Below are 20573 nucleotides of genomic sequence, written 5' to 3'. Positions count from 1 at the left end.
ACTGCTAGTGCAAAGCAAAATGGTCAACATTTTATATTCTTATAACTTTTTAAAAGAGCTGTGTTACAATATAGGGTCTTTCCTTGCAGTACAGAAAATGGTACGCACAGACACTCTGATGAGACAATATCAAACTGTCTTTTCTTTGAATGACAAAATTGCACCTGTCATAAGGTACTGTTAATTAATGCTGCCATCTTTGACCCTGTACTCCCATCTGGAGTGAAAGGAGAGCCACCACTTCCTTTAGGTATTTTCAATATGTACAGTGAGTTTTTTTTTTAAATACAGTTTTGTGCTTTCAGTAAAAATTAACAACACAATAAATAAATAAATAACATTCAAGAATATTTCAGGATCCAAGAAAATAAATATTGCACCATTCTCTCCTGTCTTAAGAGTCTAGAATTAATGTATTACACGCTCACGCTGTAACTTTCTGACCGTTTACGACACAACTTCCGGAACCATATCCAGTAGAGTATGATCATGAAAAGCCAGTAAACGACATAGGCAACGGAGCCATAAATCAAGAACTGGATTTCCAGTTTCTTTGCAGGCGTAGTCCAATCTTCCCGGGTCTCCCGATAAATAGTGTAACACAAGCCAGCTAACAGAATGGCTGCCCAGACTGAGAGAGGTAAGAGGGGCATGTAGTTACCCACAATCTTACGTCTGCCCGAGGTGCCCCAGCTGCTCTTGTTCATGGTGATTATGGCAAAATATTTGGCAGGGAGGAGGCTGGTCATGTACAGCATGGAGTAGAGCGACATGAAGATCATGATGAAGTTCTTGCGGAGGAGGCAGGCGTAGAAGGCCTTAATCAGGCCAATGATCTGGATGCAGCAGAGGACCCAGAGGATGTTCCACAGGGAGCCTGCCCAGAACAGTTTGATGACAGTGCCTGTGACAAAGAATGGAAAAATGCCCGACACAATGGCTTCGTAGGGCATCCACAGGCTGTGCTTGTGCCACCACAGGGCGTTGTAGAGCCACTCGCGGAAATAAGACTTTGTCCAGCGCGTCTGCTGGTTCAGCCACCTCAGAAACTGGGCTGGGGTCTCCGTGGAGCACTTAGCCCGAGCTGTGTACCTGGAAAAGGCAAAACAGTGGCTCAGATCATTTGTTATCTCTACACGATTGAAGCAGTTTTGGTTAGCCTCCAATTTGAAGACAAGCTACGCTCTAAAAGGAATGCTTTTAAACTCTGCTCATTGGAACTGAAAAAAGTTTGTTCCACATGCTAGACAGAGTAATATTAACTCTTAATTGGCATAATATTAATCTTGGTTGATTTTAGATAGCAAATCATCCAGTGAATATAAAGACTCACTTGGTTGCATATCCCAGGCTTAGCATGCGGTTGGTGAGATGACGGTCATCTCCAAATGTGCAGTGTGTCCCGAGGAACTTCTGATTGTACCAGGATTCCAAGAACTGCTGAAGGAGGTCATTTCTGTAGAGACCTGGAGGGGAACAATTGAGAAAAAAAGTATACAATGTGAGTACAAACAAAAAGCTGGTCTCAATTCAAAAGTTAAGCTCAGGCTATTATTCCTGAAGGTGTCTGTCACTCTTACCCAGGGGGCCACTGATGCAGGAGACACAGTTGAAAAAGGACTGGCAGGCTCGTTCCACATTGAAGGCCATCCAGTACCTCAGGCTACTCATGAAGCTGACATAGGAGTCCTTCAAGTTCAGGATCTTTACATCACCTCCCACAGCACCATACTTTGGGTTGCTCTCCAGCACTCTGCAAAGCTCCACTGTAGCCAGCGGGTCCAGCTTGGTATCTGAGTCACACACCTGTTAAGAGACAGAGGATGCAGATACCAATTAGCATTGCAAAAATAGTAAGCATTAAACATTAAACTCACTGATGTCGTAAAATATCATAATACCTATTTGGAAATAGTCTGAGGAAGAATACATTTTTACATTGATTATTTGGGACAAGAATTAATGGACAAATGGGGATCTCGTAGTTGTTTTTTTAAAGGGAATCTTCTCACCTGTACATAGTCCACTGAGTCTCCTAATGCTTTGAAGGCCGTGTACATCACCTCCCTCTTGCCACCCCACTGCTGCATGATGCAGACACACCGTGTGGTTCTGATCAACTCTTCCACTTCGATCCTCTGGGGGTCTTCCTCCCCAGCCCCCAAAGCTGGGCCAACTGACTGGTCTGCTGCCTGTTCTCCCTGTTGCGCCTCTGTCTGTCGCCTTGGGTCCCAGGTGTGGTAGTTATGGTCCCACTTATAGAAGCCAGGGTTCTGATCGGCAAAGACCTCCCTGAACATCTGCATCATGTAAACATCTTCCTCAGTGTTTCCGTCCACCACCATAATGATCCTCAAAAGCTCAGGTGGGTACTGCAGGGCTCGTACTGAGTTTAAGCATTCCTTCAGGTAGGCGGGGTCCTCCTGGTATGCAGAGATGGTGAGTCCGATGGTCTTGGTGTAGCTGCAAGGCTCTGTGCGGGACCGCATGCGACGGTGCTCCACAAAGGCAAACAGGCTCTGTACCAGGACATGGATCCCCAGGAGGAGGCCATAGAAACCAAAGGCAATAAGGCGATATTCTGAGTTAGCTAGTGTGAAGCCCCGAACATAGGCCCACACCATCACCCCCAGCACTAATAGGGCGAAGAGGATGGTCAATGCAGCACGGCCTCCCGTGATCAACTTCCCCAGCAAAGGTTTTAGGTCCATTTTCAATAGACCGGTATCTAGCAAAAAAAAAAAAAAAAAAGGGAATTATAAGATTAATTGCATGTAGAATACTAATTTCCAAACACAAAATATGAGATAATTCCATTGAGGGTTACTTTTAATTCAAATAAGGTTTTTCACACTGTGGACTAACATTTTTACTCATACTTATTTGCTTATTACCAGTGCTTCTCGCTGGTTCCTGTCCTTTCTTCTTCTTTATTATTTCTTATTTATTGTTAGCTTGGTGTGAACTGGGCTATAACAGCTCAGCTTTAAGTTCTAAGATAATTCGAACACACAAGGGTAATTGTTTATTTTTGGTTGTTTGAATTTATAACGATACCGTATGCTGTAGTGTTTAACTGAAAAGCCGCCAACCTGCTAAATATCTAAATCTGACTTTAATGTTGGCCTGTAAACCTTCATCATGTAGATCGGCTGACAACTTCACGGCATAATTTTATTATTCTTATGCAACAACAACAGCAATAACAACAACAATAACACTAATACTTAAATAATAATAATAATCATCATCATCATCATCATCATCATCATACACAAATAAATAAATAAATAAATCATCTTCTTCTAGAGGAATATAAGAGGACCCATTCGTTTTAAAGTGCATAGTTTTTTTTCCTAAAAACTATTAAATTAACATGACCCAGACGATGCAGAGCAGAGATGGCCTATTTATTAGTTTATTGGATTAGTAGTGAATAGATTTCGTGTTGTGCATTTTTGGTGTTTGACGAACTAAGCTATAAATTTGTTCAGTAATGAAGCTAGATAACCATCTCCCAAACGCGTGTCAATGCCATACACTAATGCAAAGGTATAAAAATTCATCAGTGCAACGGAGACATGTGTAACTTAAATCATTACATTAAAACAACTGTAAAAACGGATCACAGTGGACTATATTCACATTTCTGTCCGCACTCTGTTTTTATTTTGATATACACTAGTGTACGTTCACAGGCTCTTCGATCACATAACACTGTGAATTAAAATACCACTATAGAAGTATAAGGCTATGTTCAAACAAATGAATTCACTTACTTTATTGCGCCTCTCCGGGAAACAGTCCGCACTTCAAGTCCGTTTATGTTCTCCTAGACTAGATCTGGTAGTCTGGGCTGTAGGCAGAATACTTATATACAAGTGGAACACGCCTGTTCCAAATGTTGCTCATAGTTCTTCGGTTGCTGTATTGTTTCTTTACCTTACGACCATGATGCCCATCCCAGAGCTTACATTCTGTAATCGCCACACTGCGTCAGTGATACTATTTCCCAATAGCGGCAAATTGTCTTGAGGGGAAGAAACGGGTCATCAAGATGTGAACAACAGGGAGGAGAACGTTTTGGACCAGTCTAATACAGGGTATTATTTTTGTCTCAACTCATTCTTTTCCACAGGCTTTCTCCAAAAATAGTTGTACTTTTGCTACAAAGAAGTACAGAGGTTGGATCTACCTGGACCATTAAAGATAATCTCACCCAAAGTCAGGACCTTACAGTGCCCCAGTCAGAATGGGATGCGGTTGATCATTTAAATGAATTTGAAATGAAATAAAATACATTTTGTATCATTGATATTTTTTATCACCTTTTACTTCTAGTGGTTTTCACTTTCTATTTTTCTATAGTCGCACATTCTGAATTGTTAACACTGTCAATCTCACTTTGAAATGGAAGCAATGAAAAGAATTTGAAAGCCACCAGTTATGCTTGTGAAAAAAACAATGGTCACACCGAAGGAAAAAAGAATCTTGTCATAGTCTGGGAATGTTTGTATCACAAAAATATCACTCCAATGATTGTATATTTTGGATAATTTACCCAAAGTTAATCCTATTTGTTAAGACTAATCATCGGCCCTTTTATAATGGTGTGGGGGTGTTGGAGAACCAGAAGCGACTAATATAGGGGAACGAAAAGCTAACGCTACCGGAAGCGTTTAGCCACAAAGTCCCGAAGGACAAAGGGAAAGGGAAAGGGAACACCCACAAGTAAATCACAAAACAAATAAGATCCTAGGGAGAGTAGCTCCCGCACACAAAGGATCAAAAACAAGAACCAAAAACACGGAGTAAAAAGCCACTCCGAAGGACCACCTTGTCCAGCCGTAAAACTGGCTTGTGAAACCAAAGCGACCCGTAAAAACCAGGGCGAAAAAAGAAGAGGACCAGTGGTACAGAGGCGAGGCTCTGGTACCAAACCCAAAACTGGTCTACAAAGAAAATAGACAACTGAGTCGCAAAACTTACTCAGCGAAAGAAAACCCTGAGACGCAGCTCAGAAAAACGCAAACAAAATACACACCAGGGACAACGTCCCAATACCCACCGGCTCACACGAGCTCAAAAGAAAAGTATGAACACTCTTAAGGCGTCAGAATGCGCACACAGCGCTAAGAGACTGAATCGCCTTAACCCAGGACACAGAACCAACCCACAACACAATTCTGTAACTCGTCCAACGAGCACCTATACCTAATGTCGTACCGGCTTTGTGATAATGAGGTTTTACACAGAAGCGCAGATGGGTGTTCTGGCAGTGCTTATAAAGGCACCTCCCCAGGTGAAAATAATTGAGAAATCAGACACCTGGAACACATTAAGAATTTCTCAAAGGCCAGGTGCCCTCTAGTGGCAGCACAAGGCCACTACACCCCAGAACCATGACAGGACCCCCCCTCTAAGGGGCGGCTCCAGACGAACCCTCAGCCCCGCGTCTGTGGAAGTCCCTTATCAGTTCTGGGTCCATAATGTCCCTAGTAGGGACCCATGACCGCTCCTCCGGGCCATAGCCCTCCCAGTCAATGAGGTACTGTTTACCCCTGCCTACCCGTCTCTCAGCCAAAATGCGCCGCACCGTATAAACCGGGCCCCCCTCCAGGAACCGCGGGGGAGGTGGAGGATCTTCCACCGGAGCCAACGCACTGATAAGAACAGGCTTGAGACGGGAGACATGAAAGGTCGGATGCACTCTCATTGCCCGCGGGAGCTGCAACCGCACCGTGACGGGGTTGATTTTGCGGATGATCTTAAATGGCCCTACATATCGAGGAGCGAGCTTCCGGGACTCCACCCGCAGCGGCAGGTCCCGGGTGGATAACCACACCCGCTGACCCACGTGATAAGATGGGGCCGGACGACGACGCCTATCAGCCAGCCTCTTTTGATTGGCGCTGGCGCGTAACAGCGATGCCCGAACCCTCTTCCAGGTGGCTCGACAACGCCGGATAAAAGCCCCCGCAGCCGGCACGCCCATGTTATCCTCCAACTCAGGAAATAGCGGCGGTTGGTACCCCATCTGAGCCTCAAACGGAGAATATCCTGTGGAAGCGTTACGCAGGGTGTTGTGTGCGTATTCAGCCCACCCCAGGAACCGGCTCCATGTTGTAGGATTTGCCTCTGCCAAACACCGGAGAGTGTTCTCAAGTGTTTGATTTGTGCGCTCGGTTTGCCCGTTAGTCTCTGGGTGGAACCCAGACGAAAGGCTCACCGACGCACCCAGGAGAGCGCAGAATGCCCTCCAAAACCGCGCCACAAATTGCGGCCCCCGGTCCGACACGATGTCCAGCGGCAGACCATGTACTCTAAAAACATGATCAATTATAAGCCGCGCCGTCTCCGGTGCTGATGGCAGTTTAGGTAAGGCAATAAAATGGGCAGCCTTGGAAAAACGGTCTACCACAACTAAAATAACTGTGTGACCCTCGGATGGTGGCAGTCCCGTAATAAAATCCAGAGCTATGTGACTCCATGGCCGTCTAGGAACGGGTAGTGGACGTAACAGCCCAGATGGTGCAAGATGGGGATTCTTATTACGGGCACAGATCGCGCAAGACAGTACAAACTCTCGCACGTCCTTGTCCATACCTGGCCACCAGAATCGCCTGGCTAAAAACTCTTTGGTCCTGTGGACCCCAGGGTGACCCGTGAGCCGCGAATAGTGCCCCCATTTCAGCACCTGAGCCCGTACCTCAGTCGGGACAAAGAGACAGTCAGGAGGGCCCCCTCCAGGGTCAGGCTCCCGACGTAGCGCCTCACGAACAGCCGCCTCGATTTTCCAGCAAACCGGAGCGAGGATCTGATTAACCGGAATGATGGGTTCCGGTGGGCGGTCCTCGTCAGATTTGTCGAAAATCCGCGAGAGTGCGTCAGGTTTAGTGTTCTTCGACCCTGGCCGATAAGTCAAAATAAAATTAAATCGCGCAAAGAATAGCGCCCACCGTGCCTGTCGTGAGTTGCGTCTTTTTGCGTCTCTTACGTACTCGAGGTTTTTATGATCCGTCCACACAGTGAACGGATGCTCCGCTCCCTCGAGCCAATGACGCCACTCCTCCAATGCCAACTTGACAGCCAGTAGTTCGCGATCCCCAACATCATAATTTCTCTCGGCAGGAGACAGAGAACGAGAGAAATAAGCACAGGGATGCACCCTCTGATCCTGGGGAGACCGCTGAGATAGGATGGCCCCAACCCCAAGTTCAGAGGCATCAACCTCCACAATGAAAGGCAACGAAGGATTAGGAGTGATTAAAATGGGTTCGGAGCAAAACCTCCTTTTAAGCTCCACAAATGCCGACTCCGCTCGGGGGTTGACATGTTTGATGTGCTCAGAGAGATTGGTGGAGAAGATTAAGATGTCATCCAGGTAGACAAATACGAACTTCTCCAGCATCTCCCTGAGCACATCATTAACGAGCGCCTGAAACACAGAAGGGGCGTTAGTGAGGCCAAACGGCATCACTAAATACTCATAATGGCCAGTGTGAGTATTAAAAGCTGTCTTCCATTCATCGCCCTCACGTATGCGCACTAGATTGTACGCATTACGGAGGTCGAGCTTAGAAAATACAGCTGCCGATTGGAGGCGCTCAAATGCCGAATTCATAAGGGGCAACGGGTACCGATTCTTTATTGTGATCGTATTGAGACCTCTGTAATCAATACACGGTCTCAGGCTACCGTCTTGCTTTCCTACAAAAAAGAATCCGGCCCCTGCCGGTGAGGTTGAGGGTCTAATAAACCCACTATCTAATGCGTCTTGAATGTACCTCCTCATAGCCTCGCCCTCGGGAATCGATAATGAATATAGCGAACCCCTAGGAGGCACAGTACCCGGATAGAGGTCTATGGCGCAGTCATATGGTCGGTGCGGCGGCAGTGTGGTGGCCCTTTTTTTGCTGAACACTTCCGCTAATTCTCTGTAATCCTCCGGCACATTGGGAGGAAGGGGAACGGAAACCGCTCCTAAAATTTGCGCCTCATCTTCACCACCGGAAGACTGTGATAAAAACTCCTCCTCTAAATCGGAATTAAAACTACCATCCCACTCGTCTGCCGGCGGATTCCAGTCACAAACCGAGTCCCAAGCTAGACTCTCCTCTGGCTCCTCAGAGACCGCAGGAAACAATGCCGGACTGCAACCCGACCCAGTCTCCCTCTCGTCCAACTCAGACCCCATATCGGTCTCGTTGAGAGGAGAGGAGGAAGGAGAGCGCACCTGCGGACAGTGGTCATCACACCGAGACCCCCACTGCGCGATAGGGTTAATTTTGTTACCCCAATTAATATGGGGCTGGTGTTCCACCAGCCACGAATGTCCCAATACCAGTGGGTACGCGGGGGATTCCACTAAAAAGAATCGAATGCGCTCCACGTGCCCCTGGAATGGAATACGCATCGAAACCAATTCAGTTACTTGCCTCACCGTACCCGTGCCCAACGGGCGGCCGTCAAGTGCTATGAGGGATTGGGGATGGGACATGGAACGGACTGGCAGATTCAGGTTCTGAGCCCACCTGCGATCGATAAAATTATCAACCGCCCCAGAATCTAAAAAGGCTTCCGCCTGGACTTCAGCCCCTCTCCATGCCAGTTCCACAGATAAAAAGGTGCGAAAGTCTGTAACTTTATTATGTCTCACTGGTGACTTCCGCTCCACTAGTGAGACTGGTCTTTTACGGTCAACTTCGGGCAATTCTTGACCATGTGCCCCGGCTGTTTGCAGAAGAAACACCGCCCTCTCCGTGACTTATCTCTCCTGGTCCGCCCAAGAGCCGAGCTGTCTATTTGCATCGGCTCCTCCCCCTTATGAGCAACCTGATTGAGCCCCGCATTGGCATCCCGGCCCGGAAGTGATGGAGCAAAAAAGGTCGCCCGATCTTTTCTGTCCGCCTTCTCTCTCTCCCGTTCCCTTACCCGGTTGTCTATGCGGATTGCTGTAGAAATTAGTGACCCCAAACTAACCGGTGGTTCTAGAGTGGCCAAGGCGTCCCTTACCGGGTCGGACAGGGCGTTTATGAACAGGGTCATGAGTGGTTCCTCTGCCCACCCCGTCTCCCCTGCCAATGCCCGAAAATGAATCGAAAACTCGGCCACACTTTGGCCTCCCTGCTTGATCCGGGTCAACCGGGTAGCCGCCTCCCTGCCCGAGATGTCATGGTCAAAGACCTGGGCCATCTCGAGCATCAGGAGCTGGGAATCGTTCATAACTGGTGCCTGTGCGCGAATTAAAGGATCAGCCCACGCCAGAGCAGTCCCGGTAAGTAGAGATAAAATGAACGCCACCCGAGCATCCTCGGTAGTAAAACGGGAGGGTTGTGACTTAAAAAAAATTAGACATTGAGACAGGAAGCCTCTGCACTTTCCTGCCTCCCCGCTGTAGCGCAACGGAAGCTGCAATTTAGGCTCCCTAGCATTCGGTAACCCTGGTTGGGGGAGTGTGGTGGGTGACAGTGCTTGTGCCACTGGTGACGGTACTGGCGCCGTCGGGGAGCGGGACTCGCTCACCAACTGGCGAAAGCTGTCTGCGAGCCCTATTAGTACTTCCTGTTGTCTGCTCAATCGCTCCAACATCTCTTCCTGTCTATGGAAGATCAGTGCCTGCTGCTCAGCCGTAGCTACCTGCTGTGCCTGGAGCAGCTGTAACCCCTGTCCATGGTTAGAAATGGTCGCTTGCTGGGCGGCCACCGCCCTCTCAAGAGTATTAGCGTCCATTTCCCCCACAATATCGGTCGCTGGTATCTCCATATGGCTTCTGTGTACTATAATGGTGTGGGGGTGTTGGAGAACCAGAAGCGACTAATATAGGGGAACGAAAAGCTAACGCTACCGGAAGCGTTTAGCCACAAAGTCCCGAAGGACAAAGGGAAAGGGAAAGGGAACACCCACAAGTAAATCACAAAACAAATAAGATCCTAGGGAGAGTAGCTCCCGCACACAAAGGATCAAAAACAAGAACCAAAAACACGGAGTAAAAAGCCACTCCGAAGGACCACCTTGTCCAGCCGTAAAACTGGCTTGTGAAACCAAAGCGACCCGTAAAAACCAGGGCGAAAAAAGAAGAGGACCAGTGGTACAGAGGCGAGGCTCTGGTACCAAACCCAAAACTGGTCTACAAAGAAAATAGACAACTGAGTCGCAAAACCTACTCAGCGAAAGAAAACCCTGAGACGCAGCTCAGAAAAACGCAAACAAAATACACACCAGGGACAACGTCCCAATACCCACCGGCTCACACGAGCTCAAAAGAAAAGTATGAACACTCTTAAGGCGTCAGAATGCGCACACAGCGCTAAGAGACTGAATCGCCTTAACCCAGGACACAGAACCAACCCACAACACAATTCTGTAACTCGTCCAACGAGCACCTATACCTAATGTCGTACCGGCTTTGTGATAATGAGGTTTTACACAGAAGCGCAGATGGGTGTTCTGGCAGTGCTTATAAAGGCACCTCCCCAGGTGAAAATAATTGAGAAATCAGACACCTGGAACACATTAAGAATTTCTCAAAGGCCAGGTGCCCTCTAGTGGCAGCACAAGGCCACTACACCCCAGAACCATGACACCTTTAAAACACATAATAACAATGTTACTGAATAGACAAAGTTATAGTTATTTAGTTTAGCGAAAGATTTGCTGCAACACTGCTTACTTGCAACACAGAAACTTTATTACTGACATTTCGGTCGTTATACTTGTGCAACGATACAAGTGCAATTTACGTGTTGGACGGAGGTACGTAGGCTATAACATGAAAGTGTTACTGGAGGTACATGTGTAACATGAAAGTGCGACAGGAACAAAGTGGAAGGCCATAAGTTGTAAGACTGATCCTAGATTGGTAGTGCTCTTCAGAGGTGGTGATGGTCAGTCCAGGCATAGTCTGAAGAGATGTGTCTTCAGACCACAGCAGATGATGGGCAATGACGGAGTGGTTCGTAGAGGAGCATGGAGTATAGCATGAACACCCAGGTTCAATCCCCGCTCCTCGGTATGGTGACGTCAAATTCAATCGAATTAGGCAGTTTCATATTTGGCTCAAAGGATATTGTTGTGCTCTGTCTCTACCGTATGTTGATAACTACGTTGCTTTTATCGGCCGAACTGAACTTTTTAGTCGCGATGGTTTGCATCACAGTAGGCTGGGTACACGCCTTTTAAAAACAAATATTCAACTAACTGTTACTGCTACTAAATTATTTTCTGCTTGACTTCCGGTGAACCACCCTCATATTAGTAACTATGGGAATGCTTCCACAATGATCCCTCTCAATCGAAATACGTTATGTAAAAGTGCCATTCCTGTCATTTGGGGAAATAGGCCTACTAGATTCAGGAATAGTCACTCTATTCCCTATTCATTATTTAAATCGTACTGTCACTGCCTCTAATTTAATTACAATCCCCCTACAGCCTTCTATCACTACTTCTGTTCCCACTCCAAACATTCTATTTAACCCACTTACCTTTAAGAACAGAAATGGACTAGGGATAATTCACTTCAATATTAGAAGCTTACTTCAGAAATTAGATCATGTAAATATATTAGTTCTGCAGTCTGATCCTGATATCCTGGTGTTGAGTGAAACTTGGCTCAAAAAGAGTGTCAATGACTTGGATGCAGCTCTAAAGGATTACAACTTATATAGAGTGGACAGAATTGGAAGGGGAGGAGGGGTGGTCATATATGTTAAATCAGGTTTCTCTGTAACAATTCTAAATGCTGTCACCATACCAAGATGTTTTGAATTTCTTGCACTGAAGGTTCAGTTAGGGCCTAACTCAGTAATTGTGTCAGGGGGGCTATAGACACCCATCTGCAGATACAGGTTCCATTGACGGAATAGCAGATCTACTCTCTCGGTATTCCAATGCTTTATTGATTGTTGTGGGTGACATTCATCTGGACTGGCTGAATGATACATCCGATTATCTCAAGGAGGTTAGTGGTGGCCTCAATTTATCCCAGCTGATACTCTTATTAATCTTAAACTGGTACTTTAATGCAAATAAAACAAAATTCATGCTGTTTACAAGAGCCGGAAATATTGATTATAATAGTTTGCATATATCCACTGCAAATGGATCTAATATTGAGAGAATCACTGAATATAAATATCTTGGCATCTGGCTTGATGAGAAACTTACATTTAAATACGATATAGACAATCTTGTCAGCAAACTACTACAAAAATTGGCTTCTTTTACAGAAACAGGGTATCTGTTTATCTATAAGGTTATTGTCAGAAAGCTACCACCTTATATCGCAATGATGCTGGATTGGAACTTTGGACCCTATCTAACTTGATCAAATGACTGGCTTAGGTCCCCCGAGCATGGTCTGAATTTGGAAAGTCAGCTTTTTATCTTAGTGTCCCAACTTCTTGGAATGATCTTCAACACACGCTAAAAATCAATTCTCTACTAACCTATGGACAATTTAAAACCATGATCACAAACCTCCCTGCTTATATATGTAATTGTTTTAACTGATTTTTATTTTATTTTATTTTATTTTATGTTTTGTTTGTATTTTGTTGTTTTTATTATTGCTGCATAATGCAATCTCGGCATCATTGAAAATGAGGGCCCACCCTCAATGTATTCCCGAGAATTAAATAAAGGTTGAATGAATGAATGAAATGTTACTTTTTCATAACTGTGGTGAGGTACTTTCCTGAGCAAATATACACTTATAAAGCCCTGCTTTGTGGGTTTTTTTTGTTGTTTTTTTTGTTACCTTAATCCAATATTTGTGTTAAATTCTCATGAACAAATCAATCACGTACTCACCCTGACAACCGGGTCAGTTGTGTGCTTCCAACATTGGCACATATCTCTACACTTTCTTTGTACAGAGGCTGTGTGAGGAGTGGCATTGATGTCAATGGCACTGAAAAATGCCACAGGCTATATAGCTATATACATCATTGGCCTGACAGGGTGGCAAGAACTGATCACATGGTATAGGGCCAAGGAAGGTAAAGGCTTGAAATGAACTTACATTCATTTGACAAAAAATTATCAGTCTCCATCTCCTCCATTCCTTGGGTAGTGTTCATAAAATTACATTTTATAGGCTAACAGAATAGCAATACCTCCATGAAATTTAATTAAAATCAGTGCAGTTGTTCATATTTTAAATGTAAGGAAATTTTTTGTAAAATTTCCCTTTTTTAGTTTTGTTCTGTTGCGCTCTGTAGGCTACAATCTTTACATTAATACAGTTAAAATATATCTAGTGCATTCTTGTTTTCAACAAGGCCTACTCATAGATTGCAGATTTTATAGAAGTGATTAAGAAGTGGTTTTATAAAAGTGTCTGTTAAATATATGTAATGTAATGTTTTTTTTTTAATTCGTCTGCATACTGTTTTACTTCTGATTGTCATTGTAAGTTCATAGTGATGTTACAAACTTTGATCAGTAGATGGCGATGATGTCGAACTTCATTGTCTTGGTATCGGCAAAGAATGAGCGAGACCGCCGTGATGTGAAACAGTGTATTATTTGCATTTTGCAATAAAAACATTTTGGTTCTCACACATTGACTCCTGCATTAATGCACAATAGGAAATCAAACTTCCTGCCAAGTCTACATTTTTTAAGTTAAATTCTGAGCATGTCCAACAGACGTGTTTCAAAGCAGTTTCTTGTTAAAATTCAGGTTAATGTCCAAGTTTTATCTGCGTCATGATCAGCCTTCATGTTTTACAGTCACATTTTTACCATAGATTAGATGATGGCTCTCTGTTTTGTGCTGTACATGCCATAACAATCCTCTATACTGGTACAAAAAACTGCTAGTGCAAAGCAAAATGGTCAACATTTTATATTCTTATAACTTTTTAAAAGAGCTGTGTTACAATATAGGGTCTTTCCTTGCAGTACAGAAAATGGTACGCACAGACACTCTGATGAGACAATATCAAACTGTCTTTTCTTTGAATGACAAAATTGCACCTGTCATAAGGTACTGTTAATTAATGCTGCCATCTTTGACCCTGTACTCCCATCTGGAGTGAAAGGAGAGCCACCACTTCCTTTAGGTATTTTCAATATGTACAGTGAGTTTTTTTTTTAAATACAGTTTTGTGCTTTCAGTAAAAATTAACAACACATTAAATAAATAAATAAATAAATAACATTCAAGAATATTTCAGGATCCAAGAAAATAAATATTGCACCATTCTCTCCTGTCTTAAGAGTTTAGAATTAATGTATTACACGCTCACGCTGTAACTTTCTGACCGTTTACGACACAACTTCCGGAACCATATCCAGTAGAGTATGATCATGAAAAGCCAGTAAACGACATAGGCAACGGAGCCGTAAATCAAGAACTGGATTTCCAGTTTCTTTGCAGGCGTAGTCCAATCTTCCCGGGTCTCCCGATAAATAGTGTAAGACAAGCCAGCTAAGAGAATGGCTGCCCAGACTGAGAGAGGTAAGAGGGGCATGTAGTTACCCACAATCTTACGTCTGCCCGAGGTGCCCCAGCTGCTCTTGTTCATGGTGATTATGGCAAAATATTTGGCAGGGAGGAGGCTGGTCATGTACAGCATGGAGTAGAGCGACATGAAGATCATGATGAAGTTCTTGCGGAGGAGGCAGGCGTAGAAGGCCTTAATCAGGCCAATGATCTGGATGCAGCAGAGGACCCAGAGGATGTTCCACAGGGAGCCTGCCCAGAACAGCTTGATGACAGTGCCCGTGACAAAGAATGGAAAAATGCCCGACACAATGGCTTCGTAGGGCATCCACAGGCTGTGCTTGTGCCACCACAGGGCGTTGTAGAGCCACTCGCGGAAATAAGACTTTGTCCAGCGCGTCTGCTGGTTCAGCCACCTCAGAAACTGGGCTGGGGTCTCCGTGGAGCACTTAGACCGAGCTGTGTACCTGGAAAAGGGAAAACATTGGCTCAGATCATTTGTTATCTCTACAAGATTGAAGCAGTTTTGGTTAGCCTCCAATTTGAAGACAAGCTACGCTCTAAAAGGAATGCTTTTAAACTCTGCTCATTGGAACTGAAAAAAGTTTGTTCCACATGCTAGACAGAGTAATATTAACTCTTAATTGGCATAATATTAATCTTGGTTGATTTTAGATAGCAAAGCATCCAGTGAATATAAAGACTCACTTGGTTGCATATCCCAGGCTTAGCATGCGGTTGGTGAGATGACGGTCATCTCCAAATGTGCAGTGTGTCCCGAGGAACTTCTGATTGTACCAGGATTCCAAGAACTGCTGAAGGAGGTCATTTCTGTAGAGACCTGGAGGGGAACAATTGAGAAAAAAAGTATACAATGTGAGTACAAACAAAAAGCTGGTCTCAATTCAAAAGTTAAGCTCAGGCTATTATTCCTGAAGGTGTCTGTCACTCTTACCCAGGGGGCCACTGATGCAGGAGACACCGTTGAAAAAGGACTGGCAGGCTCGTTCCACATTGAAGGCCATCCAGTACCTCAGGCTACTCATGAAGCTGACATAGGAGTCCTTCAAGTTCAGGATCTTTACATCACCTCCCACAGCACCATACTTTGGGTTGCTCTCCAGCACTCTGCAAAGCTCCACTGTAGCCAGCGGGTCCAGCTTGGTATCTGAGTCACACACCTGTTAAGAGACAGAGGATGCAGATACCAATTAGCATTGCAAAAATAGTAAGCATTAAACATTAAACTCACTGATGTCGTAAAATATCATAATACCTATCTGGAAATAGTCTGAGGAAGAATACATTTTTACATTGATTATTTGGGACAAGAATTAATGGACAAATGGGGATCTCGTAGTTGTTTTTTTAAAGGGAATCTTCTCACCTGTACATAGTCCACTGAGTCTCCTAATGCTTTGAAGGCCGTGTACATCACCTCCCTCTTGCCACCCCACTGCTGCATGATGCAGACACACCGTGTGGTTCTGATCAACTCTTCCACTTCGATCCTCTGGGGGTCTTCCTCCCCAGCCCCCAAAGCTGGGCCAACTGACTGGTCTGCTGCCTGTTCTCCCTGTTGCTCCTCTGTCTGTCGCCTTGGGTCCCAGGTGTGGTAGTTATGGTCCCACTTATAGAAGCCAGGGTTCTGATCGGCAAAGACCTCCCTGAACATCTGCATCATGTAAACATCTTCCTCAGTGTTTCCGTCCACCACCATAATGATCCTCAAAAGCTCAGGTGGGTACTGCAGGGCTCGTACTGAGTTTAAGCATTCCTTCAGGTAGGCGGGGTCCTCCTGGTATGCAGAGATGGTGAGTCCGATGGTCTTGGTGTAGCTGCAAGGCTCTGTGCGGGACCGCATGCGACGGTGCTCCACAAAGGCAAACAGGCTCTGTACCAGGACATGGATCCCCAGGAGGAGGCCATAGAAACCAAAGGCAATAAGGTGATATTCTGAGTTAGCTAGTGTGAAGCCCTGAACATAGGCCCACACCATCACCCCCAGCACTAATAGGGCGAAGAGGATGGTCAATGCAGCACGGCCTCCCGTGGTCAACTTCCTCAGCAAAGGTTTTAGGTCCATTTTCAATAGACCGGTATCTAGCAAAAAAAAAAAAAGGGGGGAATTATAAGATTAATTGCATGTAGAATACATGTAGAAAATTATTTAAAATAATTTCCAAATACAAAATATGAGATAATTCCATTGAGGGTTACTTTTAATTCAAATAAGGTTTTTCACACTGTGGACTAACATTCCTACTCATACTTATTTGCTTATTACCAGTGCTTCACGCTGGTTCCTGTCCTTTCTTCTTCTTTATTATTTCTTATTTATTGTTAGCTTGGTGTGAACTGGGCTATAACAGCTCAGCTTTAAGTTATAAGATAATTCGAACACACAAGGCTAATTGTTTATTTTTGGTTGTTTGAATTTATAACGATACCTTATGCTATAGTGTAACTGAAAAGCCGCCAACCTGCTAAATATCTAAATCTGACTTTAATGTTGGCCTGTAAACCTTCATCATGTAGATCGGCTGACAACTTCACAGCATAATTTTATTATTCTTATGCAACAACAACAGCAATAACAACAACAATAACACTAATACTTAAATAATAATAATAATAATAATAATAATCATCATCATCATCATCATCATCATCATCATCATCATACACAAATAAAAAAATAAATAAATCATCTTCTTCTAGAGGAATATAAGAGGACCCATTCGTTTTAAAGTGCATAGTTTTTTTTTCCTAAAAACTATTAAATTAACATGACCCAGACGATGCAGAGCTGAGATGGCCTATTTATTAGTTTATTGGATTAGTAGTGAATAGATTTCGTGTTGTGCATTTTTGGTGTTTGACGAACTAAGCTATACATTTGTTCAGTAATGAAGCTAGATAACCATCTCCCAAACGCGTGTCAATGCCATACACTAATGCAAAGGTATAAAAATTCATCAGTGCAACGGAGACATGTGTAACTTAAATCATTACATTAAAACAACTGTAAAAACCGATCACAGTGGACTATATTCACATTTCTGTCCGCACTCTGTTTTTATTTTGATATACACTAGTGTACGTTCACAGGCTCTTCGATCACATAACACTGTGAATTAAAATACCGCTATAGAAGTGTAAGACTATGTTCAAACAAATGAATTCACTTACTTTATTGCGCCTCTCCGGGAAAGAGTCCGCACTTCAAGTCCGTTTATGTTCTCCTAGACTAGATTTGGTAGTCTGGGGTGTAGGCAGAATACTTATATACAAGTGGAACACGCCTGTTCCAAATGTTGCTCATAGTTCTTCGGTTGCTGTATTGTTTCTTTACCTTACGACCATGATGCCCATCCCAGAGCTTACATTCTGTAATCTGCGTCAGTGATACTATTTCCCAATAGCGGCAAATTGTCTTGAGGGGAAGAAACGGGTCATCAAGATGTGAACAACAGGGAGGAGAACGTTTTGGACCAGTCTAATACAGGGTATTATTTTTGTCTCAACTCATTCTTTTCCACAGGCTTTCTCCAAAAATAGTTGTACTTTTGCTACAAAGAAGTACAGAGGTTGGATCTACCTGGACCATTAAAGATAATCTCACCCAAAGTCAGGACCTTACAGTGCCCCAGTCAGAATGGGATGCGGTTCATCATTTAAATGAATTTGAAATGAAATAAAATACATTTTGTATCATTGATATTTTTTATCACCTTTTACTTCTAGTGGTTTTCACTTTCTATTTTTCTATAGTCGCACATTCTGAATTGTTAACACTGTCAATCTCACTTTGAAATGGAAGCAATGAAAAGAATTTGAAAGCCACCAGTTATGCTTGTGAAAAAAACAATGGTCACACCGAAGGAAAAAAGAATATTGTCATAGTCTGGGAATATTTGTATCACAAAAATATCACTCCAATGATTGTATATTTTGGATAATTTACCCAAAGTTAATCCTATTTGTTAAGACTAATCATCGGCCCTTTAAAACACATAATAACAATGTTACTGAATAGACAAAGTTATAGTTATTTAGTTTAGCGAAAGATTTGCTGCAACACTGCTTACTTGCAACACAGAAATTTTATTACTGACATTTCGGTCGTTATACTTGTGCAACGATACAAGTGCAATTTACGTGTTGGACGGAGGTACGTAGGCTATAACATGAAAGTGTTACTGGAGGTACATGTGTAACATGAAAGTGCGACAGGAACAAAGTGGAAGGCCATAAGTTGTAAGACTGATCCTAGATTGGTAGTGCTCTTCAGAGGTGGTGATGGTCAGTCCAGGCATAGTCTGAAGAGATGTGTCTTCAGACCACAGCAGATGATGGGCAATGACGGAGTGGTTCGTAGAGGAGCATGGAGTATAGCATGAACACCCAGGTTCAATCCCCGCTCCTCGGTATGGTGACGTCAAATTCAATCGAATTAGGCAGTTTCATATTTGGCTCAAAGGATATTGTTGTGCTCTGTCTCTACCGTATGTTGATAACTACGTTGCTTTTATCGGCCGAACTGAACTTTTTAGTCGCGATGGTTTGCATCACAGTAGGCTGGGTACACGCCTTTTAAAAACAAATGTGCAACTAACTGTTACTGCTACTAAATTATTTTCTGCTTGACTTCCGGTGAACCACCCTCATATTAGTAACTATGGGAATGCTTCCACAATGATCCCTCTCAATCGAAATACGTTATGTAAAAGTGCCATTCCTGTCATTTGGGGAAATAGGCCTACTAGATTCAGGAATAGTCACTCTATTCCCTATTCATTATTTAAATCGTACTGTCACTGCCTCTAATTTAATTACAATCCCCCTACAGCCTTCTATCACTACTTCTGTTCCCACTCCAAACATTCTATTTAACCCACTTACCTTTAAGAACAGAAATGGACTAGGGATAATTCACTTAAATATTAGAAGCTTACTTCAGAAATTAGATCATGTAAATATATTAGTTCTGCAGTCTGATCCTGATATCCTGGTGTTGAGTGAAACTTGGCTCAAAAAGAGTGTCAATGACTTGGATGCAGCTCTAAAGGATTACAACTTATATAGAGTGGACAGAATTGGAAGGGGAGGAGGGGTGGTCATATATGTTAAATCAGGTTTCTCTGTAACAATTCTAAATGCTGTCACCATACCAAGATGTTTTGAATTTCTTGCACTGAAGGTTCAGTTAGGGCCTAACTCAGTAATTGTGTCAGGGGGCTATAGACACCCATCTGCAGATACAGGTTCCATTGACGGAATAGCAGATCTACTCTCTCGGTATTCCAATGCTTTATTGATTGTTGTGGGTGACATTCATCTGGACTGGCTGAATGATACATCCGATTATCTCAAGGAGGTTAGTGGTGGCCTCAATTTATCCCAGCTGATACTCTTATTAATCTTAAACTGGTACTTTAATGCAAATAAAACAAAATTCATGCTGTTTACAAGAGCCGGAAATATTGATTATAATAGTTTGCATATATCCACTGCAAATGGATCTAATATTGAGAGAATCACTGAATATAAATATCTTGGCATCTGGCTTGATGAGAAACTTACATTTAAATACGATATAGACAATCTTGTCAGCAAACTACTACAAAAATTGGCTTCTTTTACAGAAACAGGGTATCTGTTTATCTATAAGGTTATTGTCAGAAAGCTACCACCTTATATCGCAATGATGCTGGATTGGAACTTTGGACCCTATCTAACTTGATCAAATGACTGGCTTAGGTCCCCCGAGCATGGTCTGAATTTGGAAAGTCAGCTTTTTATCTTAGTGTCCCAACTTCTTGGAATGATCTTCAACACACGCTAAAAATCAATTCTCTACTAACCTATGGACAATTTAAAACCATGATCACAAACCTCCCTGCTTATATATGTAATTATTTTAACTGATTTTTATTTTATTTTATTTTATTTTATGTTTTGTTTGTATTTTGTTGTTTTTATTATTGCTGCATAATGCAATCTCGGCATCATTGAAAATGAGGGCCCACCCTCAATGTATTCCCGAGAATTAAATAAAGGTTGAATGAATGAATGAAATGTTACTTTTTCATAACTGTGGTGAGGTACTTTCCTGAGC

General features: G+C 43.4%; 3 protein-coding genes across 3 annotated transcripts; all 3 read right to left on the bottom strand.

Moving 5' to 3' along the window:
* Positions 1 to 416: 416 nt before the first annotated feature.
* Positions 417 to 2711, bottom strand: LOC118211468 (hyaluronan synthase 1-like). Its single transcript, XM_035388699.1, has 4 exons — positions 2013 to 2711; positions 1581 to 1806; positions 1334 to 1466; positions 417 to 1092 (listed from the first exon to the last, which is right to left on the bottom strand). Exons 1-4 carry the CDS (start codon positions 2709 to 2711, stop codon positions 417 to 419), a joined length of 1734 nt encoding a protein of 577 aa, XP_035244590.1.
* A 2291-nt stretch (positions 2712 to 5002) lies between these two features.
* On the bottom strand, positions 5003 to 6300 carry LOC118223353. The gene has a single exon (XM_035409770.1). It carries the CDS (start codon positions 6035 to 6037, stop codon positions 5420 to 5422), a length of 618 nt encoding a protein of 205 aa, XP_035265661.1. The 5' UTR covers positions 6038 to 6300; the 3' UTR covers positions 5003 to 5419.
* A 7943-nt stretch (positions 6301 to 14243) lies between these two features.
* LOC118211463 (hyaluronan synthase 1-like) lies at positions 14244 to 16538 on the bottom strand. The gene is made up of 4 exons (XM_035388685.1): positions 15840 to 16538; positions 15408 to 15633; positions 15161 to 15293; positions 14244 to 14919 (listed from the first exon to the last, which is right to left on the bottom strand). The coding sequence occupies exons 1-4, from the start codon at positions 16536 to 16538 to the stop codon at positions 14244 to 14246; spliced, it is 1734 nt and encodes a 577-aa protein (XP_035244576.1).
* Between the last annotated feature and the right edge of the window lie 4035 nt (positions 16539 to 20573).

Source organism: Anguilla anguilla, chromosome 1 (assembly GCF_013347855.1).
Source record: "Anguilla anguilla isolate fAngAng1 chromosome 1, fAngAng1.pri, whole genome shotgun sequence".
NCBI classification, from domain to species: Eukaryota; Metazoa; Chordata; class Actinopteri; order Anguilliformes; family Anguillidae; genus Anguilla; species Anguilla anguilla.
This window is presented reverse-complemented; position numbering and strand designations above follow the sequence as displayed.

What these genes read in the sequence shown, in the direction of transcription:
- LOC118211468 (XM_035388699.1), bottom strand. Translation starts at nt 2,711, where the DNA reads ATGGACCTAAAACCTTTGCTGGGGAAGTTGATCACGGGAGGCCGTGCT. An exon ending in CTGCATCAGTGGCCCCCTGG is followed by an intron (nt 1,467 to 1,580) that starts GTAAGAGTGACA and finishes GTTCCCCTCCAG; the next exon opens with GTCTCTACAGAAATGACCTC. An exon ending in AGCCTGGGATATGCAACCAA is followed by an intron (nt 1,093 to 1,333) that starts GTGAGTCTTTAT and finishes TGCCTTTTCCAG; the next exon opens with GTACACAGCTCGGGCTAAGT.
- LOC118223353 (XM_035409770.1), bottom strand. Translation starts at nt 6,037, where the DNA reads ATGGGGTACCAACCGCCGCTATTTCCTGAGTTGGAGGATAACATGGGC.
- LOC118211463 (XM_035388685.1), bottom strand. Translation starts at nt 16,538, where the DNA reads ATGGACCTAAAACCTTTGCTGAGGAAGTTGACCACGGGAGGCCGTGCT. An exon ending in ACTCAGTGGACTATGTACAG is followed by an intron (nt 15,634 to 15,839) that starts GTGAGAAGATTC and finishes GTCTCTTAACAG; the next exon opens with GTGTGTGACTCAGATACCAA. An exon ending in CTGCATCAGTGGCCCCCTGG is followed by an intron (nt 15,294 to 15,407) that starts GTAAGAGTGACA and finishes GTTCCCCTCCAG; the next exon opens with GTCTCTACAGAAATGACCTC.